The 25868-nt window shown below is 30.6% G+C and overlaps 9 protein-coding genes across 9 annotated transcripts; 4 read left to right on the top strand and 5 right to left on the bottom strand.

Annotated features, from left to right (window-relative positions):
* Nucleotides 1-113: 113 nt before the first annotated feature.
* Nucleotides 114-1263, bottom strand: OCT59_010987 (uncharacterized protein; the record flags this gene model as incomplete). The annotated part of the gene is made up of 2 exons (XM_066136227.1): nucleotides 114-872; nucleotides 955-1263. 2 exons carry the CDS (start codon nucleotides 1261-1263, stop codon nucleotides 114-116), a joined length of 1068 nt encoding a protein of 355 aa, XP_066000875.1.
* A 327-nt stretch (nucleotides 1264-1590) lies between these two features.
* OCT59_010986 (uncharacterized protein) lies at nucleotides 1591-2638 on the bottom strand (the record flags this gene model as incomplete). Its single annotated transcript, XM_066136226.1, has 4 exons — nucleotides 1591-1868; nucleotides 1929-2273; nucleotides 2335-2538; nucleotides 2617-2638. The coding sequence occupies 4 exons, from the start codon at nucleotides 2636-2638 to the stop codon at nucleotides 1591-1593; spliced, it is 849 nt and encodes a 282-aa protein (XP_066000874.1).
* Nucleotides 2639-5179: 2541 nt separating this feature from the next.
* On the bottom strand, nucleotides 5180-7341 carry OCT59_010985 (uncharacterized protein; the record flags this gene model as incomplete). Its single annotated transcript, XM_025314031.2, has 6 exons — nucleotides 5180-5977; nucleotides 6051-6232; nucleotides 6314-6722; nucleotides 6814-6940; nucleotides 7021-7214; nucleotides 7295-7341. 6 exons carry the CDS (start codon nucleotides 7339-7341, stop codon nucleotides 5539-5541), a joined length of 1398 nt encoding a protein of 465 aa, XP_025186146.1. The 3' UTR covers nucleotides 5180-5538.
* A 423-nt stretch (nucleotides 7342-7764) lies between these two features.
* On the top strand, nucleotides 7765-11388 carry OCT59_010984 (uncharacterized protein; the record flags this gene model as incomplete). Its single annotated transcript, XM_025314032.2, has 6 exons — nucleotides 7765-8356; nucleotides 8449-8508; nucleotides 8609-8686; nucleotides 8771-9352; nucleotides 9436-10430; nucleotides 10495-11388. The coding sequence occupies 6 exons, from the start codon at nucleotides 7765-7767 to the stop codon at nucleotides 11164-11166; spliced, it is 2979 nt and encodes a 992-aa protein (XP_025186148.2). The 3' UTR covers nucleotides 11167-11388.
* Nucleotides 11389-11662: 274 nt separating this feature from the next.
* On the top strand, nucleotides 11663-14491 carry OCT59_010983 (uncharacterized protein). The gene has a single exon (XM_066136225.1). The coding sequence runs from the start codon at nucleotides 11681-11683 to the stop codon at nucleotides 14156-14158; it is 2478 nt and encodes an 825-aa protein (XP_066000873.1). The 5' UTR covers nucleotides 11663-11680; the 3' UTR covers nucleotides 14159-14491.
* Nucleotides 14492-15803: 1312 nt separating this feature from the next.
* Nucleotides 15804-21294, bottom strand: OCT59_010982 (DNA-dependent RNA polymerase II; the record flags this gene model as incomplete). Its single annotated transcript, XM_025314034.2, has 19 exons — nucleotides 21165-21294; nucleotides 20661-20878; nucleotides 20455-20567; nucleotides 20216-20378; nucleotides 20052-20141; nucleotides 19762-19962; nucleotides 19489-19683; nucleotides 19344-19408; nucleotides 19020-19272; nucleotides 18819-18938; nucleotides 18181-18741; nucleotides 17673-18098; nucleotides 17300-17608; nucleotides 16899-17232; nucleotides 16666-16832; nucleotides 16382-16593; nucleotides 16183-16315; nucleotides 15975-16097; nucleotides 15804-15890 (listed from the first exon to the last, which is right to left on the bottom strand). Exons 1-19 carry the CDS (start codon nucleotides 21256-21258, stop codon nucleotides 15804-15806), a joined length of 3864 nt encoding a protein of 1287 aa, XP_025186150.1. The 5' UTR covers nucleotides 21259-21294.
* A 100-nt stretch (nucleotides 21295-21394) lies between these two features.
* Nucleotides 21395-23404, top strand: OCT59_010981 (uncharacterized protein). The gene is made up of 3 exons (XM_066136224.1): nucleotides 21395-22375; nucleotides 22462-22648; nucleotides 22752-23404. The coding sequence occupies exon 1, from the start codon at nucleotides 21471-21473 to the stop codon at nucleotides 21885-21887; it is 417 nt and encodes a 138-aa protein (XP_066000872.1). The 5' UTR covers nucleotides 21395-21470; the 3' UTR covers nucleotides 21888-22375; nucleotides 22462-22648; nucleotides 22752-23404.
* OCT59_010980 (Succinate--CoA ligase [ADP-forming] subunit beta mitochondrial) lies at nucleotides 21906-23995 on the bottom strand. The gene is made up of 8 exons (XM_025333652.2): nucleotides 23897-23995; nucleotides 23688-23829; nucleotides 23417-23516; nucleotides 23244-23334; nucleotides 22908-23150; nucleotides 22737-22833; nucleotides 22513-22674; nucleotides 21906-22435 (listed from the first exon to the last, which is right to left on the bottom strand). Exons 1-8 carry the CDS (start codon nucleotides 23945-23947, stop codon nucleotides 22008-22010), a joined length of 1314 nt encoding a protein of 437 aa, XP_025186151.1. The 5' UTR covers nucleotides 23948-23995; the 3' UTR covers nucleotides 21906-22007.
* A 127-nt stretch (nucleotides 23996-24122) lies between these two features.
* Nucleotides 24123-25072, top strand: OCT59_010979 (uncharacterized protein). Its single transcript, XM_025314035.2, has 2 exons — nucleotides 24123-24802; nucleotides 24873-25072. Exons 1-2 carry the CDS (start codon nucleotides 24162-24164, stop codon nucleotides 25000-25002), a joined length of 771 nt encoding a protein of 256 aa, XP_025186153.2. The 5' UTR covers nucleotides 24123-24161; the 3' UTR covers nucleotides 25003-25072.
* Nucleotides 25073-25868: the final 796 nt, after the last annotated feature.

Genomic DNA, 25868 nt, shown 5'->3' with positions numbered 1-25868 from the left:
GTTGCCAAAGCAACCAATACAATTAGAAATAAAGTAGTAAAGCTTAGCCTACAAATTTTTGAGGAAGTAGGGTTTTAATTGTAACATATGTTTGTGTTTCCTTTGATCTCTTTCTATGAATACTCTCCCATGAGCTTAACTTCAACTCTCCCATCCTCATCTTCAATGATCACAGACTTCCAATTCTTTTGGCAATATATATTTATCCAATGACTATTAGCACTGTACTCTGGATTATCATTAGAAAGATCAGGATGTTGAATGTTAATGATAGCCCATTCTTTGCTGACATCCTTGATAGGTTTATAGATATCATTGAAGCAACTTTTATGGTTAGATGTATTTTCACTATTCCATAGTAACTTGATTGTCCAACTCCGATTATCATCCACAAAAAAATCCACATATCCACTTGACCCCCAGTATGTTCCAACATCAGGAGAAATGAATATGTCAACAGGTAGAACTTGAGTAGCAGCCCGATAAAATTCCATTTGCCAAGTGTGCTCTAAAAGCTGATAGTCTGTACTAATACAATACGAATTTTGTATAGCCTCAGCATTCATATTGGTGAAAATTCCGTGGAGAAAGCTTTTGAAATCTTTAGGAGGATTTGTTGACCTAGTGGTGCTTTCCCAACGTCGCTGCAGATAGAGCGTGCGCAAGTAGGGTGAAGCAAAATCAAGTTTACCATCTTGTTCACTAAGTATGTTTGTCATAACTAGCCTCTTCTTGTCTTCTGATGTGTTACTGGATGTATTATATAACTGACTGGTATAGGGTCTGATATCAATGGGTCCTTGGAATACCCTATCACAAAGTTCTATTTCCTCTGGAGTAAAATTATACATAAGTAAATACCCACGAAAGCCCTGCAAAAACAGGATTAATAAATACAATAATATAATTCTTTTTCTTAATGCAAAATGAAATTAAAACACTTGCCTCATCTACTGTTCTCATAAATCTATATGATTTTAAGTACAAAAAAATCTTTCCAAATGTCAACTTATCATCATATTTCAGTTGGAAAGAGAAATGATCCTTAATATGATTCATAAAAAATACGACAAGTCCAGGATGACGAGCTGTTGTATTGTGCACGTACTCCTGTAAGTATCTAATATCATTTTCATCTTCAATTTTTTTGAGATATTTTCTGCAAAAGCGTAAAAAGTAATCTTCATATTCATCCTTAGTGAAGCGCACATTTTCTATACCCCACGTGTTCTCACTAGGAATCGCAAAAGGTGACACATCCATTGTGTGAGTTGCAGATGTAAGATTCCATGCACCCTTGTAACCATATGCGGCAAAAGCAACAATATGTAAGTTACCGATCTGTTGGCACCGCTTGATCGTTTCCCAAAAGACATTACCATTATGACGCGAAGCAGTCTTAGGTTCACAGGCTTAGACATCGCATCTAACATCCAGAAATGTCAGAATCTATATTAATTCAAAATAAAAAGATAAACTTCATACCTGAACTTCATCAACAATAAATATAGTCTTAATGTAGTCGCATTTTCTTCTTGAAATTTTTCCCCTGATTATCTTGCCCAAGTCTTTCTTCCCAGCTCTCAAATGTCAAGATCCACTAGGATTGCCCATCCATAAGATGGAGATGCGAATAACTCGTATGCTAGAATCTTTAACTAGATGTTGATCTAATAGTTGGGCTAATGAGGTCTTCCCAAACATAGGTGGAGACCGAATGAGTAAAAAACGTGTTTTTTCAATCTTCTTTACAAGTTTGTGGATTGTCTGCTCACGTTTGCAAATATCAGGACTGCTGAGATCGATTCCTTCATAACTGTTAGCTCCATCTCCTTCAGTTGTCAAGAACATAGTTCCACCTATGCCTCCTATAAAAGAGTGAGATATTAGGATAGGTTAATATGAAAACAATGCAAACATATACATACTTTGTCTTGGTGTATATAGTAAATTATGGTTTCGTTTATGCGAGATAATTTTTTCAACAAATTTTATATCCAAAGTAAAATCTAATAAAATATTACCACCGTCTAAATCTTCCCATTTACGTTTTTGACAAGTAACATTTTCATCATCGTCATCTTTTTCATAAGTCCAAATTATGTGATTCCTTGGATCAATTAACCATCCCAACTTTACAGAAGTACCTGTTGCAAAGTAATCATTCTTGAATCTATTATTAACTTCATTAAATATTGCTTCCTTTGAAACATTTACAACTTCAGCAACAAATATAGGAGTAAAAGGTTGGCTAAGAAAAGTCAAAAGTTGGGCTTTATTAAGCGAATTATAAATATTTTCAGGTATAAAAGCAATATGTGGTCTCAAGAATACCTTGCAGTCGCTTATTCAACCCAAAATTATATCCTCTTTGAGATGTAGTAACAATACCATTTTGACCAGTTTTAATATTCCAGTTACCAAGTTGTCTAGAAATTTCATGTACAACAGCCTTAATAGCAATTGGAGATTGTGGTTCATTAATGTATTCAATTTCCTCTAGGATGTAAATATGGGTAAGGTCCAAATTTTTTAAATCTAATGAAAAAGAATTTATTAGGTAGTAAATATTTTTATATTTGCAAATTTACAATTGATATCATAAAAGCACTTTACCAATTTTCTTTTTTGGTGGCATGATTTAAGAAAAAAAAATATTGAAAATCTTATAAAAAAAAATGATGACGAAAATAGAAAAAAAATAATGAAAATCTTATAAAAAAATACGACAAAAATAGAAAAAAATAATGTAAGAAGAAAAAACTATAGAAAAAATGTATAATTATTTATATAAATTTTTTTTTTATATATACTGTATATATTTTTTAATTTAAAAAAAAAAGAGTGAAGAGTTTTTGTAAAGTTTAGAAATTTAATAAGAATTTTTTTAAAAAAAAAAGAGTAAAGAGTTTTTGTAGAGTTTAGAAATTTAATGAGTAGAGTTTTTTTTTTGGATCAAAGATATTATCTCCTTTTATAATATTTCTTTTGCCTAATGACAAACCATGTAAATAATTATATTATTTAAAATATAACGTTATGGGAATAAATCTTATGTCATTATGATTTAATTAATCATAATTAGTATATAAAATAATTTTTGTATTATGCATAGTTTCTTTAGAATATAATTTAATTAATCATGTTTCAATTGTTTCATATTTTTAAAGATGAATTACTATATTAGTACAACTTTAGTTATTGAAGTTACAAAATTATTAGTATACTAAATTAATTTCTTAATTTTAGTCCAAGCTGTAAAAACCTAATTAAGTATCAATTTTATTATATTCAATTACATTTTTGGTTAAATAATTATGATAAATTATGACAAATTTTTTTTAATAGTTTAATTTATGATGACATTCTGAAACATAAAATATAAATCACATGAAACCACATTTCAAATAATGATAGACATAAATTCCTAAAATTATTGTTTGAATCATTCATTTTCTTTGTGAAATATATCTTTAAGGTAGTTCTTACAGTAAATTTTAAAATTTTAAAGTTCTTAATTGATTATTTGTTTCATATTATTATTGATTATAAAGCCAAAGGTTATGAATACTAAAATTTTTAAACATTAAATATAGAGTATCAAAAAAAATTTTTATTAAATTTCCATACTTTTTTTTTTTAAAAAAAAATTCTTAAACTCTACAAAAACTCCTCTCTTTTTTTTAAAAAAAAATTCTTATTAAATTTTTAAACTCTACAAAAACTTTTCACTCTTTTTTTTTAAAAAAAAAATTCTTATTAAATTTTTAAACTCTACAAAAACTTTTCACTTTTTTTTTACCAGTAAATAATGAATAGGGAAATGGAAATTGGGATAATTGAGAAAAAACAAAACCAGTAGAAAAATGTAAAAAATGTAATAGTAATTTGAAAAATTTTGAAGTAAAGATATGTGAGGCATATTAGATCGCTGAACTTTGTAATGAAACAATCAACTTGGTATAAGAACTTGCAAGTGTTTCAAGTTCAACTTTCCATAATTTCATTAAATAGCCATTGTTGCTATTGTCCTTCCTGTTCTTTATAACATTCCATATATAGTAGCTTTTGAGATTATACATACTGAGTAATGTCTATTCGGCTATTCGTGACTTGAAGTGAAGGTCGAAGCAGGTGGCTCAACTAGGATATGAATATGTTCCTCTGCTATTGAGTCAGGAAAGTACTTCAAAATCTTTTTTATTATGGACAACTCTTCGAGTTTGGGATTCTTCAACTGATCATCAAGGTGATCGCCACAAATTTCCACCTTCTATAGCCTGAGTTCATTAGCAACAATATCATTAAAATGTGGTGCCTTTTCCACCTTTATAACCTTCTTGAAGTCACCAACCAGAGTATTCCCATCTATATGGACAGGAAAAGCGTTCGCGAGTGTATTTCCTTTGACGAGACAGATTAACGTGATTATCATATTTAGGGCACAGCTAAAGCAGGGCAGGGCTGCAGACCTGCAGTGGCTCAAAAAATTTTGTACTGGATTCTTCTAATGGCATATACCAGGAAAATATTTTCCCACAGTGGCCCAGCTCATCACAGCAGTATCACTGTGGCGTAGCAGGGCCAGTCCTTCGTGACAGTGAGGCTTGTGGCAGCACTTGCCACATCCACAAAGGACCTCCCAAGCTCAGCCATGGCTCAACGCTGTGCCGGCTGGGCGCCACAGGAAAATATTTTACTGCATGTGCCATATCGGAGGAATCTGGAAAATTTTTTGAGCCACATTAGCTCCGCTTTAGCCGTGCCCTATATTCGGGTTTTATTACTGTTTATTGCGAAATACTATTGGTGCGAAGTGCGGTATATATATAATTTCTTTTCACGTGACACTATGTGTCATTGTTTTCAAACTACATAAAGATATTTTCACAATGTTCATATGAATCCGCGTTATATCGAGTCATAAATCGTTATTGAAATTGAGACGTCCGAAACTACCCGTTAATCAACCATTATCGACCAGTAATCGACCCGTTAACCAATCCGGGTTAACCCGATAAGAAACCGTTTCTTAGGACCTGTAACTATGCACTAACACGTGAAAGTAGATGTAACGAATAATATGTGACAAATTATTTTTTAAAAAAACACTCGATAAAAATGGAAACGCGGAGGGGGTACAGGTGATACCACAGAATAGTACTAAGTACGGTTAATTTTCAAATAGTTTTACAAAAACTAATTTCTCAAATTTCAATTAAATTAATCAAAGAAATTACAGTAATTAGGAATTACAATTTTGTTCTATATTCTATAACCACTAATTGATTTACGTACAATAAGTTTAAAAAGAAAGAATTGGTAAATATGTATTTCACCTATTTTCAAATATAGTAATTCCTGCATTCTATAAATTCTTCTATTTTTGTTTTTCTTTATAAAATAAATAAATAAGTAAATAAACAATAATACGGATAAAATACAATGGAAGTCCTAAAAAAAAGTCGAAATAAATTTGTAGGAGATAATGGGAGAAAATCCAATTCCAAATAACAATTAGTTGTTATCCTCAAAAAATTATGATGACGATTCTTTTGGCAATTCTTTTGTAGAGGTTCTTTCACATTGATCCAATATCCAAGCAGCTACAAACTTGGATTTTCCAATAACACGATTAGCACTCTTTTCAACAACTGTTATTTCCGGAGGTGATGATATTATAATGTCTGGTAATATTGTAACTGAATTTTGAGTATGTGATGGATGATTTATGGATATTGTTGTAGAATTACTATGACGATTCGCATTATGTTGTTTATGTTCAATTTCTTGAACAAGATCATATTGTTGACTTGCATTATCGTCTTTATACGAGGGTGGAGGTGGTAAAAGACTAAATTCATTTTTGTCATGCTGATTAGGTGAATCCATCGTACAATCCCATGTTGAAAAGGTATGCTGTGAATGCGACATCTGTGAAAAATGTGCGTCAAAAGCCTTTTCGGGATTTGTGTCTCTAGAATTTTTTTAAGAAAATTAATTGATTTAAAGAAAAACAGTATTTACGTAATAAACAAAAATAAAATTACCCATATAGAATTAACAATGTACATAAAATCATTGAAGCAAGAGGTAATGTTGTGACCAAAACAGCAGCTAATTTAGAAATCCAATCAATAGAAAACAATGATTCAAGCTGAAACGCAGCAATTGTTGCACCGATGGCAAATAGCAAATATTTAGCACATAAAAAACCATTTACAATATTCATCTAATTACCGAAAATTAAGTATTGTAATAACAAAAATTAATATGAATAGGAAAATAAACCAAATATGCGATAATCACGTACCCTTGTTATAGACCTTCTCATTAACCTAAGACGACCGTACTTTGTAGAGTCCATTTCAATATCCATTAATAGTCCAATGCTACTTTCCGCAAACCTTTTCATTTTTCTACCAAAGTATGCAAAACAAATTGCTATTGAAATCCAACTGATAGCATAAACTATATAGTGCGCACGAATCATTTGTGTTTCAAGATGGACTAAATGAGGCTCCTCATTAGGCGGCCTCACTTTCAATATTGAATGAAAATATCCTGTGAGTAAAGCAAAGATGGCAAGAGACGGAAAGATTAGGAAAGAGAATATTCGGAAGAACCATATTATACTATTATGAGATGGTATGAAAATCTGAAATGATCTTTGTGAGCTAGGAGTTGCTGGAAAGTGATTTGAATGAGGAATAGCAAGTAAACTTGATTTGTGAGAAAAATAAAAATTAATTTATATTTTTTATTAATTTTTCGTTTAAAAAAAGAAAACATTATACGATAAAGGACACTTACATTCCAATAATAAATAATATCACTGAAACCTGATCACAGTAAAACGGTATGTCATATAAAAGTTCCAAAATCATATATTCTCTTTCAATAAGATTGCTAAGTATAATTATATTATTGATGATTCGAACTTAAAACGAATTAAGAAATTTATCTTAATAAGATTAACTAACATATTATCGAACTTTTGGATCAACAAAATTAACTTACTTGATGCGTGCAATGTTTGCCATAACAAATACCCATCTAGAAACGCGACTTTTTGTGATGACTTGATATAAAATCGTCTTTTTAACCACAGACCGCCCGCGGTAATAGCCAACATGGCAGCAAGAATGATTGAAACATAATAAATCACATTATAAAATACATCGTCACCACAGTTTTTTATGTGAAGGTGAAAACTGTAATTCAAAAAAAATCAAATAACTTTAGCGTTTACTGAATAATGAAAAGAACTGATAAAGGAATATACTAAACCTACAGACAATGACCCTCATCAGAAAAGTCTTGCGTGGAATTGTTCTGCATGAGAGACCTGTTCACATTAGCTGTGTCACACTACCTTTATCTTTTTAAAATGTTGCAAAGTTAGTCTTTTTCTTTGATATTTTTTTTTTTACTTTTTTTTTCAAAGAATCAACGAGGGTGGTTGGTGGTAAACATCAAAGAAAAATATAATCGTTATGCAAGGAAAGGAAAGTATAAAAATTTTTCCTTTAACATATCTGCGGCGGAAAAAAAAAATTGCGAATAAATTATGGTTACATTCAAATTAATTGTTAGTTCAGTTAGTATTCCACATTGGGAATACAGAACACGTTTTCTTTCCACGTTGTGCATCCGATCAGTAAACAACTCGAGTAGTCGAGTATCACAGATTACATTAATTATGATAAACTCTGCTTCTCCGACTTACTTTTAAAACTTAAGACTTTACTTTCACCTTTAAATATGCAAGAAATTGAGGTTGCACCCAGAGACGTTTTTACTCACTATATTAACGTCAAAAAAGGGCAAACTATATTATGGTGGTTTTCCACAAAAAAGAAAAACATTTCGTTTGGCTTATATCAGAGAAAAGGACCAGCTGTTTCAGCAAGAAATGTTTTCATAGCTGCATCTACAACAAACTCAGCTACAGAAGTTCTTACGCCCATGGAGAGTGGGCATTTATCGCCCGTTTCAATAAGACAAAATAATACACCCGCTCTATCAACAACTAAATCTAGAACGAGTTTACATAGCGTTGCAAGTGGGGTCAGCAGAACTTCTATTGATACAAATGATACTGACGATAATGAAGAAGCATCTGGAGAAAACAATACGGAATTAGGTGCTACGCTGAATGATTCAACCTCTGCTCAATCCCTTCAACCCACTAGTCCTGTCTTCAATCGCGGACGCAAAAAGTCAGTGTCTGCTCAAATTATTAATGATCCTGATTTGAAGGAAATCTTACCAATTGAACATTATAATTCAGCATCTACTACAATTAAAGGTAGTTATCTAGTGCAAGAAGAAGGGACTTACTGTTTATGTTTCGGTAAGATATTTTGTTTTAAATTATGTTTTAATTGGAAAATATTATTATTGATTTATTAAATTTAGTTTTATTTTATTTTTCATTTAAAAAAGATAACTCGTTTTCACGTAATACTTCAAAGGCGTTGACTTTTTTTGTAGCTTTAAAAGATGGCAAGTATTATAAATAAGGAATTAGAAAATTTGGAGATTATTTATAGACGACGAATCAGTTAAGTAATATTTTAGAAACTATATTATCAATTATAAACAGGAGCAGAAAATCGACAAGAAGAATCTCAGCCAGAAATTAGTGGATGGATGCTGAAAAAAAAGAGGAAAAAAATGCAAGGTGAAAATTAAGTATCCTTTAAAGTTATTTTACAGGAAAAAATAATAAAAAAAAAAAATTCATTTTTTTTATATTTTTAAATAGGATGGGCAAAACGCTGGGTACAAATAGACAATGGAGTGTTGTCATATTATGCACATCCTCACGGACCTTGCCGTGGAACGATATATATTGCACTTTCTGCAGTATCTTCTAATGCAAATTTTTGCTCAATCAATTTGGATTCTGGAACTGCTACCTATCATTTGAAAGCACTTACAAATGAAGATTTTGATGGATGGATGAAAATCATTCGTAAATATGTGAACATATCAAAAGAACTGCAGCTTAATGATCCAGAATATCCGAAAATGACATCTCCTCGCCAGTCCACGGATTTTGAAAGGAGGCAAAGCATGTATATTAAACGTCAAAGTTTATTATTAGATAGAAGGAATAGCCTTCATAGAGATCCACAAAGTTTTTTCCGACTAAATAATAAATTGGACGAAGATCTTGGAAAAATATATGGCATATTTAATAGTATGGATAATGGGTTCAAGGACATAAAAGAAATATTAGATTATTTTAAAAATTCTGTCGAAAATATAACCTCTCCAGGACGCCAAAGTCCAAATGTCGAAGGGAAATTCCGATTAAAAAAATTCCCTCTTTCGTTACAGCGAGGTAATTAAAGATATAATTTTTTTTTTAATTTTGTATTTTATATTGATATCTATATGTTTATTTATATATTTTTTAATTTATAGGTTCAACTACATTAGAACAATCATCATCATCACAAACTTCAATTCCAATGTCACTGGATCAAATTTATGAAAAGTTATATACCACATTTTCAACTTTGAAAACGGATAAAGAGCAAGCTTTTGAATTCTTACGGGGCGAGATTGAAAGATGGAAACAACTTGATAATGCATATCGTAAACTTGTAGTTGAGCACGCAGAGTTACGAAAGATTTTATCTGACAGGCAACTTACAGATGTCCCTGAACAAATGCAACAAGAAGTGTTATTATCTGAAAAATCTAGTACTGAAGATATAGGAGAAATAAGGAATAATCGAGCTGGATCATTTAGCACAGTAAACACGGGTTCTGCTGAAGTATTCTTTGATGCTGAAGATATTGAATTGAAAGATACGACTGATAGTGATAATGAGATTATTGAGGATGAAACTGAAGATGAAGCAGTTACTGATGGTTCAATTACAGAAGAGACGACTGAAGAGAAATCTATTGATGATGATAATATTGATGACAAATCTAACATTAACAGATCGACGATAATTCGAAGGAGAAAATGTTTACCATCTCCAGTATGCGGTGAGGATGTTAGTCTATTGTCTATTCTTCGAAAAAATGTTGGTAAAGATTTATCAACGATAGCTATGCCGATATCTCTTAACGAACCTCTTAATGCCTTACAAAGAATGGCAGAAGAGCTGGAATATAGTGATTTGTTAGATAAGGCAGCTACTTTTGATGATTCTATTACTAGATTGATTTATGTATCAGCATTTGCAGTTTCAGGATATGCATTTACTCAATATAGAGCACTTCGAAAACCTTTTAACCCCCTTCATGGGGAAACTTTTGAATTAGTTCGGCCAGACAAAGGTTTTAAGTTCATATCTGAAAAAGTTAGCCACTATCCACCTATAATGGCTTGTCATGCGGAGTCATCAAATTGGCAATTTTGGCAAGATACAAAAGCTAAAACAAAATTTTGGGGTAAATCAATGGTGAGATTAATTTATAATTAAACTCCTTCCATTAAAATTGTATCTAAAAAATATTTTATTCTAGGAAATTATTCCATCAGGCACAATACATGTTACTATTCCAAAATATAACGACCATTTTACATTTTCAAAAACTACTACATGGATGCGTAATATGATATCTGGCACAAAATATTTGGAACATACTGGAGTGATGAAAATTCAAAATCAAACAACAGGAGAAGCATGTGATGTAACATTTAATCAAAGTGGATTATGGAGCAGCGGACCGAAAAGTGAGATTGTAGGAGCATTATACAATGCTAAAGGAGGCAAGTGTGGAAAGATAGTAGGAAGATGGACTGAAATAATATTTCATGAAATAGGACAAAATCAATTAGAAGTTATTTGGAAAGCCAATCCTCCAATACCAGAACATGAGCAATATTATGGATTTTCGCAGTTTGCAGTTGAATTAAATGAGTTAACACCAGATTTAGTTGATGTATTGCCAAATACAGATACAAGATTTAGATCAGATCAAAGATTATTTGAAGAAGGTCATTTGGAGAAAGCTGAAGCTGAAAAACTTCGTGTTGAACAAAAACAACGTGACTTTCGTAAATATTTAGAAAAAGAAGGTAAATCCTGGGAACCACAATGGTTTAAATTTGAAAATGGAGAATGGGTTTATAAAGGTGGTTATTGGGAGACAAGGGAAAATAAATCATTTGAAACGAAAGTTGATTTGTGGTAGAGAAAAAAAAAATTTATATTTAGCTATTTATTTATAAATAAAAAGACTTTTTATATTATTATTTATGAGTCGATCATCTGACAAGCTAATATTTACCCGTCATTTTTTGACCTTTGCATTCGTTTCTATTTTGAGTAAGTTTTAATGGTGTACTTTACGTCATCTAATCCTAATATAACAAATTGTGAACATTGGAAGTTTGACATATTTGAATTTTATTATAAAGTCAAGCAACAAGTTTTGACAGTCATAGGCAAACACAGATATCAACAGTTCTATTGGGTAATTCAAGGTTTTGTGTAGCTTCTCGTTTCAATTTGTTTATAATAATATACAATAAGTAAATTTAGTAATATTTTACAGGTGCCAAATACAAATGTATTTTATAAATTACACATATAAATATATATGGTACACGCCTTTTGTGCTTCAATTTTTCGTACAACACAACGAAAATAAAGTCCAAAATTTCCCCCAAAAAACATTTGGGTTCTTTGGGCAAAGAACATATTCAATGTCCCATATGCCAGAACCACTCTCAATTCGACAAAACTTTCTACCTTCCGCTGAGCGGCTCGGTTCAACTACTGATATGCAGTCTTTTGCCCACCATGTACAAACTCTTTACCAACTAGAAGTACCAAATGAAAACATTTATCTCGCACTATCAACTGACTTACCTGTATCAAACCTAATAGATACTTTCCATGCTGCAGCTAAAAAGATTGACCTTTGGCTTGAATATGCTAATGTTGCTATATTTGCTTTAGAGCTTGATGTAAAGGAAGGAATGAGTGTAAAAAACGTTAGTGAAATGGACGTCTTAATACATAAATTTGCTCCAAATGTTGACTTACTTCAAGAATTATCACAGACAGTACTCGACAACCTGAAGCAACCAACTGATGAAGAAAGATGTAAAGACGTTAAGGATACACTTGATAGAATTCAAACTGATTGGGTTGATGTAAAAACTTTTTTCGGAAGGGTTAAGAAAGAAATGTCCGAGTCAAAACAAAGACGTGAACTAATGGAAACAATGGATCAGATTTTAGCTTCGATAGAAGAATTAAATACTAGTATTTTCGAATACCAGGAACAACGTCATAGCGGTTTAACTGACGGTGAATTTCCATTTCCAAAACTTAGTTCCAGTCCAACTACACGAAATATGTCTATGACACCTGCTTCGTCGTCAAATTTTAATAACAATTCTCATAACGAGTTTAGCTCGCGTGCTGATGTTGCATTAATGAAACTTGATTCTCGTTTAGAACCATTATCAGCACGTATAGAGTATTTAAGATCTCGTTTATCAGCACCGAATGCACCATCAGATCCTAATGGAGTATTATTGAAAAAGAATAATATTTTAACCAATAAATGGGAAGCATTAAAACATGAAATGGATTCTTTGAGAGAAGAATGTAAAGAAGACAAATGGTTAGGAGTTTTTAAACAGGTAACCAGTAACGCTACTCAAATGATGGATTCACTTGAAAGAGCCGTTAAACAATGTAAGGACTTTATCACTAGAGCTTCTAGTAGATCCGATTCACCTTTAAAACTATTTCAACAAACAAAACACAATCAAAAATCTTATTCGAGAGATTCACAATATCAACAACAGCAACCACAACAACAATCCATAACTATAACTCCTAAAAATTTCCAAAGACTTTATAAAAGTTTTGATGCTAAAAGAAAATATTATATCCCAACTGTAACTAAAATGCTTAGGATGCTTGCTGATGGGATTAATAATCAGAAGACAAGAGATTGGGATGCAATTAAAAAATATAAAGCGATGAAAGAACGTTGGGATGTTATTCTTGACGGTGTTTCTGAAGTTCAAAAGGAAATGCCTTCATTAGAATCTGTACTAGATGCTTCACTTTTTTCAAATAGCTCCCCTCCATCTTCAATACCTTCTTCAATTGCTTCTTCACCTCCAATGTCTCCCAATATGAAACCTTCTAGAGAAAAATATACGCCAGAATCTAGTTCGCCTCCGAAAGGTCAAAGAGCACTATCGCCATACAGAAGGGTAATGTCACCATCTGAATATGAACGTTCATTATCTCCACCAAGAAATAATACAGGATCTCCTTTACGTTCAAAATCTCCTTCACCACGAGCTACAAGTCCGGGAGGGGGTCGTTCTTATCTAGCTCCAAATGGTAGGTCTGTAAGTCCCCCGCCACTATCAGATCGAAATCCTTGGAGTTCACAATATAATCATTCGCCTTATAATTCACATTATGGACCTTATGGTCCTTCATACAATAATAATGATCATGGTAATCCTTATTATCGTGAACGTGCATCATCTCCCCAACCGAGAAATGGACGATCAAAATCTTCCACGAGATCCGAATCACCTATACGTTCTCCTACAACGGGTAGACCAATGACACCTGGCGATCGCATGCATCCATCAGCTATTCCACGTCCTGTTACTAGTATGGGTTTAGCTTCTAGGTCGACTTCGCGTGCAGGAATGAGGTCTTTCCTCCCTCAAGCAAGCACTCCGCAACCTGGCATGACCGCTTCTTTATCACGTTTAAGCATGGTTTCTCCACCTCCAAAACGTCAACCGTTGAGATCACCAACTCCTTCTTCAGTCACAAGCAGTTTATCAAGACCTATAACTCCTGAAGGTGATGAGCGTCCAATGACTCCGTTAACTGATTCATTGTCAAAAATGGCGATTGATTATCATTCTCCACAATATACGCCACTTAAAAATGATCCACTTGATATTGAAGTTGCTAAGGTAGTAAACTCTTCTCCATTATCGGTTAAAGTAGAACGTGCTGGAAACGATAAATATTATTTTGGGAGTGAAGGAGGGGGACGTGACAGGAAAATTTATCTTTGTCGTTTAATGAACTATGCTTCAAGTAAAAAAGTCATGGTTCGGGTTGGTGGAGGCTGGAAGGATTTGGATATGTTCTTATTGGATTACAGTCTTATGAGTAGAGATATGTGATATATAAAAATAATCCTAAAAGTAAGCTTAAATATATTCTTTTTTATTTATTTTCTTTCTTGTGTATAATATTTATTAACTTCGGCTTTATTGGTACATGTATTAAAACATATATAGATAGACATATATGTATTATTGTTGTTTGTGTCACTGGACCTTATTTAAAAATTTTTAGATTGTCAGTTTGTTTTATTATTTCGTTTTTGAACCATGAATTTTTATGTATATATAGAGCTTTTTTATTGGTATCTATTTTTTTACTTTTTTTTGTGACACTAGATATTTTTTTTTTTGTTCTGGTGATTCTTAAACTAATAATACATATTCCATTAAAAAAAAAAAAGAAACCACGGAAAAAAAGAAAAAAAAACATTTATTTATTTTTTTTTATTTTTTTTTTATTATTTGAATTAAAAAATTATATATATAAAGTAAATTATTGTGAAAATTACTATTATTTATTAAGATAATATATTAATGTAACATCAAAATAGAATTATTACTGATTTAATTGATTTCTGTTGTATAAAAAAATGATATTTTATTTTTATAGAAATTTTCAAAATAAAAAATGATAATTTAAGTAATAAAAAATATATAATTTGCTATAATAAATCAAAGCATTATAATATTGCCAATATACTGCTATAATAAAAATGGATTGACTGTAAAAAAATATAATAAAACTGGCTTTGTTATATAATTAAAGAAAATTGTACAAAATACTAAAATTGTAATATAACCTATTAGAATAAAAAATGATTAATCAATTGTAATATTTCAACTTCACCTATTAATTTGATATATTTTTCTGCATTTTATTGTTAAAACAAATCATATCCACAGTTTTTAAGCTTTTTAATCTTACATTAACTAAAAATTATACAGAAATTATTAAATTATATATATATATTTAGAAAGAATACTATATAGATGAAACTTTCAAAATCATGTAATATTGTATAATGTAAATATAAGGGATATGCATTTATATATAATGTATTTATAAAAGTTGGCTGCTGTATTGGTTTTTATAAATTTATTAATACTTTATTTAATATAACAACTGTAACTTATATAAGAATAAAATCCACTTATATATAAATTTTATTTTATTTTTTTTTTAATATATATATACCTTTCTTTAATGATAAATTCATATATTATACAATAATTGTATTTGCCCATCCAGCTAGCAGATATATACATTAAAATTATATATTAATTTTATTTTAAAATTATAACAAATAATATTACAGAATAAAAAAATGTAATATATAAAATACATATGAAATAAGTAACTAAAATGAATATAATTTAACAAATTTTTAGATTTTTATTTGATAAATTTCTAGTTTAATTTATTATAATCTAAAATAATATTATTAAAGTTTTGTTAAATTTATTGATAAATAAAATTGATAAAAAATTAAATATTATTTAATAAAATTAGATAATTCAAATTATCTTATTTTAACCAAAAATATACAATAGTTTTTCTATAGTTTCATTCTATATTTGCTTTAAATAAAAAATAAAATCAGGGTCTCTATATATATAGTAAATATATATCTGAATTAATAATATAATGATAATCTTCAAAAAAATAAAAATAATAAAATACCTTTCATTTATATTTGATGAGTTATGTGAATAAACGTGGTGAAATATTCATTGCCATTAATTCTTGGAATAATAATTTACATGCATATGGTATATGAATTTGTGATATCTAATTACAAAATTACAAAAAATATATATATACATATTAAAAAAATTGAAAATTAAAAAAGAAAATGAACATATAGTCACAGACCTGTGTAGTATTTTTACAAGCTTTACATTCAAAAGTATTTTTCTTAAGATTTGCAATGGCCATTAATCCACATATATCACATACATGGACACGATAAGCATCTGATGCATCAAACAAACGTTCCTATAGTTTAAAAAATTTTATTGAATGAAATAAATCAATTGAAAGCAGTAAAAATTAAAATTATCTTATAGAATTCATAAATTACCTTTAAGAACATGGCAGTTCCATGAGAAATCATACAGTCACGTTCCATTTCACCAAAACGTAATCCACCATCACGACTACGACCTTCAACAGGTTGACGTGTTAAAATTTGTACAGGGCCTCTTGCACGCGAGCTAAATTTATAAACGGTATGAGATTATGAATTATTAATTATTAATTATTAATTAAAGTATACATACTGAATCTTGTCATCCACCATATGTTTTAGCCGTTGATAATAAGTTGGTCCTAAAAATACTTGTGCAGCTAATTTACGTCCTGTATGTCCATTATACATTACTTCAAAACCTCTTGATTGATATCCCTGTAGTCTTAAGCTTTGAGAAATAGCTTCGACTGTCACATCCGTAAAGGGAGTTGCATCCCCTTCCTGTCCTGTTAAGGTGGAAACCTTCAAATAGATTACAAAATAATTAATAATGAAATTGACGATAAATAATTATTAATATTTATATTTCGTTACCTTTCCTAACAAACATTCAACCAAATGACCAATCGTCATACGACTTGGAATAGCATGAGGATTAATGACAAGGTCCGGTGCAATCCCTTCGGCTGTAAAAGGCATATCTTCTTGACGATATGTAATACCAATTGTTCCTTTTTGTCCATGCCTACTAGCAAACTTGTCTACAAAATATATATTAATTTATATCAAATATAAATCAAAATAATATATTAATAAAATCTATTTACCTCCCATCTGCGGTACTCTTGTACTTCTGACTCTCACTTTAACAAATTTCATTCCTTCAGCATTTGTTGTCACCATTACTTGATCAACAATACCAGTTTCTGTACTTCTCATTGGTGTAGAAGCATCTCTTTGAACATGTGTAGTCTGTCTTTGGCCAAGTTCTAAAGTCTCGTTCGAAATCGGAGTTACTTTTCCAATAATTATGTCGTCACCAGATACTCTTGTCCCGGGGGCAATTAATCCATCATCTTCCAATTTTTCATATGTCCCATGTTTAAGACGGAGAGTAGTTTCTTTTGTCGGCTTTTCAAATTCTTCAATAGTCAGCATTCCCTATAAATTGAGGGATTCATAAATAATCGTCATATTGAATAAAGTATACACCATTTTTTCTACTTACCACTTTCTTTTCTTGATCCATATAACTTCTGTAAAAAATACTCCTAAATAAACCTCTATCAATACTACTTTGATTCATAATAACAGAATCTTCTTGATTGTAACCACTATAACAAAGAATGGCAACAATAGCATTTTGACCTGCTGGTAATTCACGAAATCTTAAAAATTCCATTGCTCTTGTTGTTACTACAGGTTTTTGTGGATAATACAAAATGTTTGCTAAAGTGTCCATCCTTAATTGATAGTTTGTTACATAAATACCCATAGCTTGTTTACCCATAGCTGATTGATACGTATTACGAGGGGACTATTTTTATAAAATGGATTAAGAAAATTTGTAAAATAATAATTTCTTTTAGGTTTATACTTACTTGATTATGATCAGGGAAAGGAATAATACTGGCACAAATCCCCAAAATCATACTAGGATGAATTTCACAATGAGTCCAAGTATATATTTTTAAATTTGTATCAGTTTTTACGCGTGCTGCTATATCTCTTTCATGTGCTTTTTCTTGCTTTACTTCACCAGTTTCATGGAAAACCCTTGATGACGCTAAATCTTCTGGTGTCATACAAATCATAACAGTTTCTTCTTCTTCAGCATCAATATATTCTACAACACTATTTGAAATTAATTCTTGCCACCCAAATGATGACTTTTTCTTTTTTCGTCTTCTCCTGGATGACTGCTCTGGATTATCAATATCCTCCTCTTCCATGTCATCATCTATATTTTCATCATCATCAAACAAATCGTCATCTGATTCTTCGACTTGTCCAGCTTGACGATTTTTCTATAATTACAGATGAATTAATTCGTTACAACATGAATAAAAATACGGTAGTAATTAAATTAACCATAAACATTATTCTCACCATTTTATATACATCCAGTTTTTGAATAAGTCCTTTTGTTATTTTTAAGCGCGCACTTTCAACAATAAATAAGGGTCGGCACACTCTTCCAGCATCGGTATATATTCTTAACTCTTTCTCTCGAATATCTCTAACGACACTAACTTCAGGGCTTACGTCAACAGTTCTTCGTAAACCTTTAAGAGTATATGACAATTGTTCGGGTGAAGATGATATTCCTACCCATTTACCATTGACAAAAACTTTTGCATTGTCTCTGATATTTGCAGGATCAAATTGTTGATTCAAATTAATCATTCCATATTCTTCCAAAAAATCAATAATTGGTTTTGATGCGCTTCCAACGGAAATGTACGACATTAAAGATAAATTCTTTACGAGACCGCAAGCTTGCCCTTCAGGAGTTTCAGAAGGACATACCATACCCCAGTGAGTATTATGTAATTGACGAGGTTTTGCAATTTTTCCATCTCTTCCCATTGGAGTATTACATCTCCTCAAATGAGATAAAGTGGATGCAAATGTGTATCGATTCAACACTTGAGATACACCAGCTCGTGACTAAATTCAGTCAAAATTTCCAAAATAAATACTGTTTGATATTACATATATTGTAAATTTAATTCAAAATTTTTTACCTGCATAGCCTTTTTTTGGTCTCCCCAATTTCCCGTTGCAAGTGAATATTTTAGACCATTTGTAATTGTTTGTGCTTTAATCGCTAAATTCAAATTGAATTCACGATTACCGTCAATACACTTGATTAAAAGAAACAAAGTAATTTGAGTTAATGAAACTCTCATTCGTCAAAAATTGATTTCATAATAAGCCACACAAACCTTTCTTAGGTATGCTGATACATCCTTTGTAAGCTTTTTGAATAACATACGAAACAATGAAGCTAAAAGTGGACCTGCTAAATCCATTCTTTTTTTCCCATAATGATCTCGATCATCTAGTTCACGACGTCCAAGAGCAGCTAATAAAAGTCTATGAACCATATAACCAAGGAAGAATGCTTTTCTTTTTTCACAACCATACTCGGTTGAAACGTGTGGTAACAATTCTTTTTGAAGAATATCTTTTGCATATCTATAGAGAACGTAGAATGAATTAATAAAAAAACTAAAATTGAAGATGTAAAAAAAAAGCAATAAACATACTTTATACGTTTGTCTCTCGTTGCTCCTGTTGCAGTACCTCTACGGCCTATCCAATCAGCCGCCACCTATTTAAATGAAATTATATAAAAAGACAAATTCATATGAAACGAAATACATAATTAATATATTAAGTTTTATTAGCTACCTCCATACTTTGGACCGCAAATGCTTCTTCTATACATGGTTTTAGTGCTTCTAACATTTGAGTATCACTATGATCATAACAAACATATTGCAGAAAATCTTGATCGGAAACAGCGCCAAGTGCTCGAAAAGCAATAACTACAGGTACATCTTTTTTAATATAAGGCATAGTTGCTTGTATAGATTGTCCAGTAGCCTAACAAGAAAAAATGCTCAATATCAAAGAAATAATAAACCTTACATATAGAAAAGTTCATGATGAATAAATACTTACACCTTTCTCAGCCGTTTTTGCTAAAAGCTTAATCATTAATGAACTTATTAATTTGGATCCCTTTTCTATAGCACTTTTAATTTCAGCTGTGAATGAATAAGGTGAAGGCGGTGATTTTGCAAAAACATAAACAGTGTTTGATGCCATTCTTTCTTGTGCAATCAACACTTTTTCAGAACCATTTATAATAAAGTAACCACCCTGTTGAATTTGGATAAGGAAATAGACTTATTAAATGAAGATATTGAAAGAAAGATTCATAATATAAATAAATATAACTTCTGATAAACCTGATCATAAGGACATTCATTCAAAGCATAAAGACTCTTGTCATCTAAACCATGTAACACACAAAATGTTGATTTTAACATAACTGGAATCTTTAAATCATCAAAGAATTAAATTAATATAATTCTTTAAAGAAAATTATTGAATAATAAAATATAGAATCTACCTTTCCTACAAACACTTTATCATATGATGATTCTTCAGGGTCATATTTTAAATCATCTTCATCAAACATTTCATTTAATGTTGCTTTTCCTCTGTTTTCCGGCGCTCTAGGATCTGCTATCATTGTCTCTTCTTTCATGTTAACATAAAGAGGAGCAGCATATCTATATGATAAATTTGTTTAGATAATATATATATATATGTATGTATGTACGTATGTATTGATTTGATAACACATACGTTAAATTCCTAAGGCGTGCTTCTTGCGGAAACATCGCTTGAACACTACCATCAGCTTCAGTCATTGTAGGTTTTGATAAGTATACTTGTCCAAATCGGATATAATATCGTTTCTAGGAAAATGAAATATAACATTGATACCTTATTTATATTCTCAGAAGATTCAATATTTCAAAGATCAAATGATAACATGCACAAAAACATACTGCCTTATCACCTTCCCCTCCCTGGTTTCCCGCAACTGTTTGCAACACAAGATTCTTATTTTCATCAACAATTTCTTGCATAGTATTTTGTACAAACTCGTCAAATGAATCAAGTTGTTGTCTTACAAGGCCTTTGTCATGAAAAAATGAAGATATGACCGTCCAACAATCCTCTTGATTTATATCAGGTTCCAATTCAGAATCAGCCTGATAAACTTCTAAATTGATATAATGAACCATTATTTTACAGTGTTCAAACAAAATGAAATAATTTTTATAATATATTGGGTGGGTGGACGATATATGACATCCAAGAGGCGAAAAATGAAAATTTATTGATTTAAAATTTAAAGATTTTTGTCTACTAAATTTTACAAATTAAGATCTATACTAATAATTTAATTAATAAAAGAGCCAGTGTGCACTAATCACGACATTTAAGTCTAAAGATCTATCAACGTTACTAATAGCGAAATAAAAAAAAAAATTTGAAATTCAATCTACCTTCTCCTTCAAAGCTTTCATACTGCATTTGTTCCACATTTTCAAAATCACTCTGATCAAGCATATTAATGTTATATGAATAATTGTCTTCCATAGTGCTTAAAGAAGGGAAAGTAGATAGACAAAATACAAAAATTAAAAAAAAAAAATCAATAGATATGATAAATATAAATAAAATTCGACAGATAGTTACTCTTCAATATTGACATCACATGATCCAGAATCTTAAACCAATAATAAGTTTTTGGGTCATTTACTGAGATTCGTCAGTATGATTGTCGACTTTTCGTTTAACAATTTAAAAAGATGAACTTTTTATGTTCTCTAACAAAATTATTTTCAATTCAATCACGTGTAACATCCAGATATTTTTCACAAAGTTACTTTACTCCTCCTACTTTGATAAAGCCTAATTCTAAATCGGTTTCTCAAATTTCTCATAAAAATTCATCAAAAATTCCAAATGGTTTTTTTAAAATTACTTTACGACGCTCTACAATTGGTTTACCTTTAAAACTTCGAAGAGTTGTACGAGCTCTAGGTTTACGTCGTTTACAACAAACTGTCTATCACTCTCAAACTGCTTATATTGCCGGTATGATACTCAAAGTAAAAGAAATTTTACAAGTAATTAATGTTAAAAAAATTCCTGCTCCCGAAGAAAGAAAAAAAAGGGCCAAAAAAGGTTATGTTATCATTAAAAAGCATAACTCTAATTTATAACTAAGATGATGACTAATAGCATGGTGAATAAATAAAAACAATTTTAATTTTAGTGAAAGATGAACAAATAAAATTGTAGTTTATAAAATTTAACAAAATAACGAAATTTAAATTAATTGGTTATATGGGTAATTCAAACGTAACGTCTATCTTTGCCTGACGCGCAAGTTGAACAATTTTTGATAATTGTACGGATTTAGAAGCAGCATCATCAAGATCATCAATTGAAATAATACGTAAACCTGACTCTGCAATAAGTTTCTTTGCAGCATCGACTTCAGTACCTTGTAATCGGACAACAACTGGCAATGTTAACTGTAACTGCGTGGTAGCCTGAATTATACCTTGAGCAATAATATCACAGCGCATAATACCTCCAAAAATATTTACTAAAATTGACGTAACTTGTGGATCGGACGATATGATTTTGAATGCTTCGGTAACTTGTTCAGCTGTTGCTCCTCCGCCAACATCCAAAAAATTAGCAGGTTCTCCACCATTAAGTTTAATTATATCCATTGTAGCCATAGCTAACCCTGCTCCGTTTACTTAATTTATTCATCAAATTTTTAAGTATATAATTATTAAAGGGTCGAAAAGACTGCATTCAATGATAATAGCCTACCTAAACAACCAATTTGTCCATCTAACCCAATATAATTCAAATTATATTTGGCTGCTTGAACTTCACGTTGATCTTCTTGAGATGTATCACGTAAGGCAAATATATCCTTTTGACGGAAATCAGCATTATCGTCAAAGTTAAGTTTTGCATCCATACAAAGAACTAATTTACATATAAATTATTTAAATTAAATTATATTAAGTGAGATTGTCTAAAATATTTACCTTCGTGATCAGCAGATTCCGCCATAGGATTAATTTCAACCTGTGTACAGTCTTTATCAATAAATAGCTGATAAAGTCTTTGTATCATATCAGTTGCCTAAACAAAAAAAAAAGAGAGAAATCAAGATTTTGACATATTTGATAATAAGAATTCAATAACAATATACTAACTTCTTCAACAACTTTTGGAGAAAATCCCAATTTTTCTACTATATTCTTAGCATCTTCCCTTTTTAAACCCACATCGATATCGACTGGTAATGTTATAATAGCATCAGGATTTTCCGCAGCCACGCTTTCAATATCGACACCACCTTGAGAAGAAGCTACAATAACAGGTCCTTGGGATTTTCTATCTTGTAAAATGGCAAAATAAAATTCACGACGAACGAATTTACGTTCAACGATAAAGACCTATAATATAGAAAGAAAAAATATATATATATATTAAAGAATAATAATTTACAACACACGGAAAGTATATTCAAACAAGACTGGTTCCTTTACCGCATTACAAATTTTTCCAGCCGCACCAGTTTGTTTTGTTATAAGTTTATAACCAAGCATTTGTTCAGAGAACATTCTAGACTCGGCGGGACTAAGAGAAAAATAAGTTTTTAATTAAATAGTGAAATACGATTAATTAATATATATAAATAATAATTTAAATAACAACTTACGAAAAGACCGCTCTGACTCCTCCCTTTAGACCACTTGTAAAAGTACCTTTTCCACGACCACCTGCAAGTACTTGAGCCTTGATAACCGCGTCCTCGGTACCTAAACGTCAATTCATAAAAAAAGAGAAATGTTATTATCCATTAGTATTTTAATTCGATCGATTTGAAAAAATTTCGTTCTTGAAAATTAAAACTTAGAGACGACTAAACAATTGATAAAAAAAATAGCCCTAAATAAAATTCAAGTAACATATTATTAGTTATCACATACCTAATTTTTGTGCAACCTCATAAGCTTCCTGGGGACTCCTGGCGACCCCACCTTTCGGAGTTTTTACACCATATTTATTTAAGAGCTCCATTGACAAATATTCATGTATTGCAAGACCGCGTTTTTGTTGCCCTTTGGCGAGCTAGGGAAACATTATAATTAATACTTTTCAGCGGAACTTACCCATAACATTAAAGTAATTATGATACCATTGAAGCTCGACCGGCAAAACCTTTGGCAATAGTCAATGAACGAAACATTTTTAAAAAAAAATTTACTGATGTTTGGTGTTTAGATTTTTTAACGTAGATCAAATCATTATCTATCCGATAACGAAAGTTTGGAAAGTTCAGTTAATCAGTTTATTATCCAAACCCATTAAAAAATCCGAGCGATCACTAATAAACTCGTGATTTTTGTTACACATGATCTACCGTTTAATATTTTCAGTTTTTTGTAAAACATTTTTACAAAATGCCACGAAATTCGCAATCAGGTTCACCTATACGTCCTTCTTCACTTTCTCATCATAGTGAAGTAAGAAGCTATTTACCAGAAAGAGAAAGAGATAATAATTTTAAAAGAAAAAGAGGAAATTCTCCACGTTCGTATTCGATTTCACGTTCACATTCTCGTTCACATTCTCGTTCACATTCTCGTTCACATTCTCGCTCACATTCTCGTTCGCGTTCACCAAAAAAGAAAAAATCTAAATCAAAAAGTAAACATAGAAAGCACAAAAATCATCATTCCTCATCAAAAGATGATTCACTTAGTTATAGTACGGATACTACAAATTCTATTGATATTTCAAGACATCATCATAAGTCGAAAAGTAAGAAGAAACATAAGAAACATAAAAAATTTAAGAAAAAGAAACATGAAGAAAAGGGTGAAAAAGAACATCATTTAATTCAAGAAATTAAAGAATGGCAACAAAATCTTCGAAAGAAGAAGGATCCTATACAAAGTACAAATAGTGTAATACACCAAGAGGAAGAAGAACTTGAGAAAAAACCAAAAAGACCATCTATGATGCCTCAAACACGAAAAGAATATGAAGCAGAACAATCAGTAATTAGAGAAGTTGTAGATCCTGTAGATGGTCGAGTTAGGTAAATAACATGTTTAATATTTACAATACATTCGTCCATTTTACTCATGGAATTTAATTTTATATTCCAGATTAATTAGAGGATCGGGGGAGGTAATTGAACGTATTGTATCAAAAGAAGAGCATAAAAGAATAAATAGACAAGCAACTATGGGAGACTCATTAACATATCAAAAAAATTGGATGAAATATGCAAGATAATTTGTATAACTATCTATTATAAATTATTAAATGAAAATTGGATAAACAAAGAAATTCGCTTTATTACACGAAGTTCGAACATAAATTTATTATTGATTTTAATAATATTTTCCATTTCAATTAATTTACTATGTAATTAGTCCTTGTTTGAAGTGCTCTCTAAGGAGAGAAATAAACTAATAAAATCAAAATATATGTATAGTCATGTCATTTATAATAAGTAATAATCATAATTTTGAAAAAATTGTTTAAATTTCATTATCCAACCATTTTTTCAAAGTGATGTGATGTCTGAATCTCATTTAATTGATTTTCTTCTTGATTTTTTTCTTTGAAAACGAATTTCTTTAAGGCCAATCTTTGAGAAATTTCTTTTAGATTTTCTTTATAAAGATTTGTTGCAGTTTAGATTCCTTGAGATCAATTGTCGATATTAAATCCAGTTTATTAATAATCATTCTTGAAAACTTGATAAATTGCACGTTGTTGGTTTTTATGTAATACTAAAAGATTAAAAACATACAATAACTTTGAAAAACAGTGTAACGTCTCACTTTTAAAAACGAAAAAATTTTTTTTTATTGAGAAGCAGCCAAAGATTCATTCAAAGTGGTAATTTTGTTGGAGAAGGTATTATGTGAAAAAGATGATTGTTTTGATTGTTTGAAATATTCCTGCAGAATTTAGAATGTAAATAATGGGAAGAGTTCTGATTTATGGAAGTGTAAAAATAATTATGAAGGGTATTAGTGCAATGGAACGTGAAGATAAGATCAAACCCATCCTCTATAATATGGAAAAGTATACAATAACCTTTAAGCTTAGCTCACTCAAGTTTATCAATGCATCAATTTAATAGAAGACTT

Source organism: Rhizophagus irregularis, chromosome 19 (genome assembly GCF_026210795.1).
Source record: "Rhizophagus irregularis chromosome 19, complete sequence".
NCBI classification, from domain to species: Eukaryota; Fungi; Glomeromycota; class Glomeromycetes; order Glomerales; family Glomeraceae; genus Rhizophagus; species Rhizophagus irregularis.
The sequence above is the reverse complement of the archived record's forward strand: the minus strand, read 5'-3'. Positions and strand labels throughout refer to the sequence as shown.